This window comes from Temnothorax curvispinosus, unplaced genomic scaffold (assembly GCF_003070985.1).
Source record: "Temnothorax curvispinosus isolate PA1 unplaced genomic scaffold, ASM307098v1 QBEX01001427.1, whole genome shotgun sequence".
NCBI classification, from domain to species: Eukaryota; Metazoa; Arthropoda; class Insecta; order Hymenoptera; family Formicidae; genus Temnothorax; species Temnothorax curvispinosus.
The window spans coordinates 54184-61518 of record NW_020211207.1 but is presented as its reverse complement, the minus strand read 5'-3'; the positions used below and the strand labels follow the sequence as shown (position 1 = coordinate 61518).

At 31.7% G+C, this 7335-nt stretch overlaps 2 protein-coding genes across 3 annotated transcripts; both read left to right on the top strand.

The window, feature by feature from the left end:
- Positions 1-492, top strand: LOC112463314 (S-adenosylmethionine sensor upstream of mTORC1; the record flags this gene model as incomplete). Its single annotated transcript, XM_025029652.1, has 1 exon — positions 1-492. A coding segment is annotated over one exon (468 nt), but the record flags the coding sequence as incomplete, so codon positions are not given.
- Positions 493-630: 138 nt separating this feature from the next.
- On the top strand, positions 631-6001 carry LOC112463450 (esterase E4-like). Of its 2 annotated transcripts, none has more exons than XM_025029864.1 (9): positions 631-711; positions 1619-1779; positions 2562-2850; positions 3245-3430; positions 3914-4128; positions 4254-4419; positions 4974-5297; positions 5566-5710; positions 5818-6001. In XM_025029864.1, exons 2-9 carry the CDS (start codon positions 1639-1641, stop codon positions 5969-5971), a joined length of 1620 nt encoding a protein of 539 aa, XP_024885632.1. In that variant the 5' UTR covers positions 631-711; positions 1619-1638; the 3' UTR covers positions 5972-6001. The 2 variants fall into 2 exon arrangements, with proteins under 2 accessions (XP_024885632.1, XP_024885640.1); XM_025029872.1 differs by having other exon boundaries at positions 644-715; positions 1621-1779.
- The last annotated feature ends 1334 nt before the right edge of the window (positions 6002-7335 follow it).

Sequence of the window (7335 nt, the reverse complement as noted above, 5' to 3'; positions counted from 1 at the left end):
GCGGATTTCTACGACTCCGTCGTGTTCTCCCTGTTGCTGGAGTACCTGCCGTGTCCGGAGCAGAGATACGCGTGCTGCGGAAACGCGTACGACGTGTTGAAAAGCGGCGGCATCCTGATCGTCGCGAGCCCGGACTCGAAGCACGTTGGCGCGAACGCGAAACTGATGAGGTCCTGGAGGTACGCGCTGAGCCGTATGGGATTCATGAGGATCAAGTACGAGAAACTGCGCCATATTCACTGCCTGGTGTTCAGGAAGTGCGTGCGCAAGGACGTAGCGATAAGGTGGTCCGAGCTGCAACGCTTTTCCGAGGCCGACAGGAGATACGCGTGCGAGACGAAGATTTTTATCCCGCAGGACTTTCAGGCTACCCGTTCTAAGGAGGAGCGAGAAAAGTTGGAGTACGAGGAAACTGATTTAGCGAGCGCTTTCTCCGAATTGCCGTTCGATAATGAAACGTCAACGTGACGATTCTGTTTTTATTCTGACGTTAAATGAAATCTTTTGTAAGGTGCTCAAAAATTTAATTTTCGTATTTACTATTGTTTACTACGCGAGGTAAATTGTAAAGTACAATTTTACCCAAGTTGTAAAATCCCATCAGGAGTTTGGCGTTTTAAAATTTTCGCGCTAAGATTAATTTTTTGTCGGTTGTGGCAATGGGATCGAAGAGAAGTGTTACGTTCCTTCTATGATGTACATTTAAAAAAAAAAGGTAAGAAAATAACGCCAAGTAACACTGACCGTCTTTAATCTGCACTAGTTTAACAAAAAGGACTCGATTAATGACTGTCACTGTATACGCGCCTCGTTGTACTAAATTAACACACTAAATTGTTTCATCATTTGTATAAATTGTATAAAAGATCTGATATCAGAAACTAGCGTCAACTTATAATTATCATTAAAATCCAATATAGTTATTGTATTTGTGTCTGTACACTATTTTATTATGCTCTTATACACTATAATTGTTTCATCATTTGTATAAGAAAAACTGGCGTCAACTTAATTATATTGTTGTCAAAATAAAATTTAATCTACAGTTATTGTAGTTGTATTCTATATGTATATTACTTTTACGCACCAGTGAGTAAGTCAGTTTATTTTATTTGTTTATAAAAGATTTGATATACAAAACTGGCGCTAAAAATATATAGTCATCAGTAAAGTCTAATATGATGTCTATCATGATGGTACTATGCAATCACACTATTTTGCCGTAGATTTTATTACAAATTCTAATTTATTAAAGGTCAAGATAAAACTGTCGTACTTTGTGCACGTGACTCGTGCTGTATTGATGCGATACTTAGGCTGCGGTCCACTTGACGCTACAAATGCTTCGAAGCATTCCTCTTCTCTTTTCTTTCAATGAAGAAAGAAGGAGAAGAAGAACGTTCCAAAGAATTTGTAGTGTCAAGTGGACCGCAGCCTTAATTGGTTCATATAAGATTCGGGCGCGCCTCTATGATAATATCATCATGGGCTGTTACTTTGATAACTTTCTTTGATATCTAATCAACATACTCGATCTTTATCTCACTTGCCTTGAAATTCTTAGAGCTTACGTACGCATCTACGAAACAGAGACTAATAAATAAACTGTTCTCTCGTCAGTCTTCCAGCGTATTCAATATGGACAACGGCAGAATCGAAATATGCGTGCATGAGGGAAAGTTAATTGGTATCGTAGAGAAATGTGTCTACGGCAATGACTACGTCGCCTTTCGAGGAATACCATACGCGAAACCGCCGATTGGAGAACTTAGATTCAAAGTGAGTACATAAAGTTTTATTATTATTATTGAATACATTTTCAGAATAAAATGAATTAATTTTAGTTTTGGCCTAACTGATCGCTTCTCACATCTTAAGAAGATTAGAGAAATACCAAAAATATCAAAAGTCAACTCTTTTAGAGAAAATTACGATTAAATGATACCGATAAAACTATTTATCAGTTATATCGCATAATTATTATTATATAATTCGTTTTTCTAGTATCTATAGTCTATACATATGTAACAATAAAATATCCCAGATAACAGATAACATGCATGTTGCATAAGACGTCGTAAAGATATCTTAGTTGTCTTAAATATATCTTTACGACGTCTTATGCAACATGCATGTTATCTGAGATGTTACATAATGTTATTTAGAAAAATACTTTAATGAGCAACACCAAAGAAGATTACGATAAAAAAATGTTCAGGCGACTGCTCGGAGAAATGATTGATTTCAAACGATTTATTTCTAATTAATGTAAATTAATCTTTGAATTTGTTAAACAATTTATTTAGAATATAAATTAGTAATTGAGTTTAAAGGTGTTTATCAATATTGTATTATGAAAGAAAACATCTAGCGCACGCCGTTCCTGATTTATGCAGAACTTAAAGCGCTTATTCGTTAGCTTATAAATTGCTCTCATTTAAGAACTACTACTTGAACGCAATATTTTACGTAAAGAAGAAGTCGTTTTAGCATAGAGAATCGCACGGTACGCGCGAATTTTGGAAAATTCTATGTACTAATGGATTTTACGTATTTATTAGGATCCGGTACCAGCGGAACCATGGTCCGGTGATAGAGACGCTTCGAAGCACGGAAACGTCGCCGTCCAAATAGATCTGTTCACACACAAAGTTGAAGGCGATGAAGATTGTCTTTATTTAAATGTGTACACGACGAAAATCGAACCCTCGAAGAAACGCGCGGTTATGGTGTGGATACACGGCGGTGGCAATTATAAGGGTTCCGGAGATGCATCCTTGTATGGCCCCGATTATATCGTGAATAAAGATGTAGTTTTGGTCACCTTGAATTATAGACTAGGCGTTCTAGGTAGGTTTCGCCATACAATCATTGTATGTCATTTGTGGTATATTTTACACATATATAGTAAATGTTTATTATATATATTGTATCTATTATTTCAACGATTATTTCACTTGGATATATTTGATTTCTTACAGACCATATAGTTCTAAAGTCAATTTTAACATTAAAAAAATATAGTCTCATAAAAGAAAAGTTAAATCCACATCTGTTTATAATACGTTTACAATTAACGTTTTTTTTTTTTTTTACTTTTTGCATATAAGTTTACATTTTGCTGCGCATCAGTGTGCTAGACACAATTAGTTTTATGGCGCGGTTTACTTGGGATATAAAGTAAATTTTACTTTTAATTTAAACAAATCGACTTTGTGAAGAAATGATGAATTAATGGCTTCAGGTTTCCTAAACCTTAAAGATGAGGTGGCAACGGGCAATCAAGGTTTGAAGGATATAATCATGGCATTACGATGGGTCCAGAAAAATATATCAAAGTTCGGTGGAGATCCAGAAAATGTCACTATCTTCGGTGAAAGTGCTGGTGGAACTTTGGTACATTGTTTAACTCTGTCTCCATTAGCTAAAGGTACATACAATATATTTTGTCGATATAGGCTTATCGATACACTCACAATAAGTTAGAATTCTCAAACTCATCCTCTTATCCCATCAAACACTAATACGTTTGGATATATACGTTTGGAAAAATAAAAAACCACGAATCTATTAAATAGATAATAAATTCGTTCTCTTTTCTTTTGGTTAATTTTGAATAATATATTTTAAAAAAAATTTGTTTGTGTAGGTTTTAAATAATTAATTCAAATTTTAATTAGAAAGTCATATTAGAGTGAAATGTTAAGATTCATAAAACAACTAACAATTTTTCGAGAAAAAAATAGAAAAAGAAAGAGAAATTTTTAGATAAAATCGATTACAAAGTGATAAGGAATCAAAATGATTACTAGAATCTGATGATTGATAAGATAGTTTGTGATATTACGAAAAAAAAAGAAAAATTTTATTATGACAAGATGTATAGAACTAATTTGTTACGACTGTTTTACAGATTTATTTCATAAAGCGATATCGCAAAGCGGTGTCCTTAATCCAATGAGGTGGTCTTTTACCGAACATCAACCACATTCGATGAATAAAGGTTTTCGGCTCGCTGAGAAATTTGGAAAAGCGACCACGGATCCGAAAGTCGCTTATGAGCTTCTCAAAACAATCGATGCGAAAAAGCTTATAGAGACTGAACAAAAGTTTCTCTTGACAGAAACAGTAATTATCTGAACATTTAATGTTGTAATTATACAATTAATTATTAATGAGTGCAATAAATTACACGCTACTGCTTTTAGATTATGCGAATAAAATACTTTTCTTCGATAATATTGTCTTTGCAGGAGCGTAAACAATCGATATCATTACCCTCTTTGGATCACGAATCATCGAATCCAGTTTTTCCGGAAGATCTAGAGACGTTATTGTGCCGCGGAGTTGAAGTACCATTTCTTGTAGGTTTTACCAGTCACGAGGGATCTTTTATTATAAGCAGTAACTTTTACGGACGTGAGTTTTGTTTTCATCTCCATGAAGTATATTTTTAATTGCTTTGAATATTTATAGAATGTTTTCTGTTAAAAATAACATAACGTTAGTATTAGTTGACTTACCATGCACTGTCAATGTTTACAATCAAATAAAATTTTCACGAATAATATTGTACATACATATATCTATATAGAGTTAGCAAATTTTATTAATCCGTAATTTTCGAATGCGTGTATAAGAATCATAATTATTCGTCAGAAATATATTTTTGTTTCAAAATAGCGTTTATCGTACGCTATATTATGCTTTGTCTATATAGTTAATATATTACACTGTGTGTTGAGATAAATATTATATATTATATGCAATATTATCTATATCATTTATTTTATTGAACCACTTTATATGAAAAATTTTAAATAATGTTTTGACAACAGATTTTCTTTGGCAAATGTGCTTAAATCGCAATTATTTCTTAACTTGAAAAAAAAGGGTTTATTAAAATATTTATTATTTATTATGCAACGATCTGTATAACGGACAGTTCTAAAATGTCTTTAAAATTATTTCAGACATAAGCAAAGAAGATTTTAAAACAATTAATTCCGATTTCAAGAGCACCTTATCGCCCGGATGTTTATCAAAAATATCAAAAATGTCAATCACAGTCGAGGAATTGCGATCTTTATATTTCGGTGATAAAGCACTGTCAGAAGAAACTCTAATGAATTACGTTGATTTTCTCAGTGACGTATTCTTCTGTCGCAGTATAATGGAAGTAGTGGATATTCAGACAAAATTGAATAATTATAATAACAAAGCGACGTATCTGTATCAATTTTCATACGAGAGTGAAACTTCTCCCATGAGAAAAATATTTGATATTCGGATTCCAGGTATTATCACTAATTAATTTAAAACTATCTAGCGACTTTTAATTTTAGAGAGAGTATGTATATCATAATTACTCATATCGTAATTACGACATAAAATAATTGTAAATGTTTCTAAATTTTTTAATTTCTAAATTTATATGAATTTAAGGAAACAAAAAAATAGTTCTATTTTATAATATTTAATTTACAAAGTAATCTTTTTTAAAGTATTTAGAAGGTTATTTTGTAGATTTAATTAACGGTTAAATGATGATAATATATTTTATAGGTGTGTCTCATTCGGAGGATCTGGGGTATTTGTTTTATTCTAGTATAATGAAAAATTTCGGCTTGTCACCACTTGCAGTTGATTCAGAAGACTATAAGATGATGAATGGTTTAACGCAAATGTGGACAGATTTTGCTAAAACAGGGTACGAGAAATTTAATTTTTTTTTTGGGCGTGTTTTTTTAATTACGATATTTCAATTTATTAGTCACATTAGTCACATATTAATGATTACTTCTCAATCTGATTTAGGAACCCAACGCCTATTACAAATTTCTGGTTGCCGGTGACCGGTTCACAAAGCGGAAAATACAATTACCTGAATATCGATACAAATTCGCAAATGAAAATCTTTTCTAAAGGAGAAGAAAGATGGGATTGGGAAGAGAAGAAGAATAAGTTATAGCGCTAAAATTTTATCTACGTTAACATTTTTTTCCGGGTATTTTTTGCGTTTATAATAAATACTCTTTTGTTATTTTTCAAAGATATTTTTTAATTAATGGAATGTGGGTACTATTATTATTTCTCTTAAACTCAGGATCAGTTTTAGTTAGTGAAAAGATGGAGATTAATGTAAAAAGTAAGAATATTATCTGCGTAGATTTTGTATTAACTTAATTATAATACAACAATGATTGAAAAATTCAACTCATCAATGTATGATGTGTGAGATAAGTTATTATGTTTATATAGTTTCTTATATGTATATTCTCTTATGTTCTATTACTTGTGTATTATAATAAATAGTATATATCACATATACATATCACATATACATATATATATGTATATGTTACTGTATATATCATGTGATTTAAATTTTTAAGATTTCTACTTTTTAGTATAGAACTTGTAATGTTTAGAATTTCTAATTTATAAAATCGGGACGCTTTAACGCTATTTTATATATATTCATATTAATCTCATATGTGTATTGTTACATGTTTATTTCTTCAATATATATAAGAATAATATCTTTATTAGTTTTTGCTTCTTTCTCATTCCACTTTGTAACAATTAATATTTTATATTGATTAAAATTAATTGTAATCTATTTGAATAAAATAAAGAATTTGTTTTTAGTCTTATACTATGTTTACGCGAGCGTTACTTTTGATAATTCAATCGTTTATGCCTACGCGGAGTAAATTATCGTAAGTTATTTTGCGTAAAGTTACTACAGCTACTGGCGTAAACGTAGTATTAGTCCCGGAGAAATTAACCAATCACATTCGAATGTGAGGAGAATAATCGAATGTGATTGGTCAATTTCTTACGGCTTAGGACTAGCATTTATCTTAGGGAAAATCTTCGAAACGACCTGACAATCCTGACCTGACATTCCGACAACGGCGACAACACTGTGTTTCCCCCGCCATCTTGAAGAGTTCTTTCTCGTCGCTTCTTCTTGCTGGTGCACGTGGTATGTTATAATTTCGCCTTTATTATCGGATTTAATATTCCTTTTAATAATCCGTTGCGTCGAAATACTTATTTAACGATCGTGAAATATTCTAAGTTATTAAACATCTCCTGTAATACAACAGTATTTACGAGAAATCATCTCTTTTACGATGTTGGGTATACATAACCTATCAACAAACTATTTAGTCGAATTTAATAGATAATAGTTGATTTAACTAAATAAATCTATCTTGTTTAGAATGTACAATCATAATAAAAAGCGTGATGCAATATAATACAAGGATACATATGAAATTGTGATGAATTTGATAATGATTGTAACAGGAAGTCCAAGATGTCGTC

Excerpts from the sequence above, each read along its gene's own strand:
- LOC112463450 (XM_025029864.1), top strand. The coding sequence starts at position 1,639 with ATGGACAACGGCAGAATCGAAATATGCGTGCATGAGGGAAAGTTAATT. Across the intron at positions 4,129-4,253 it reads AGTTTCTCTTGACAGAAACA|GAGCGTAAACAATCGATATC; the intron begins GTAATTATCTGA and ends TTGTCTTTGCAG. Across the intron at positions 5,298-5,565 it reads ATTTGATATTCGGATTCCAG|GTGTGTCTCATTCGGAGGAT; the intron begins GTATTATCACTA and ends TATATTTTATAG.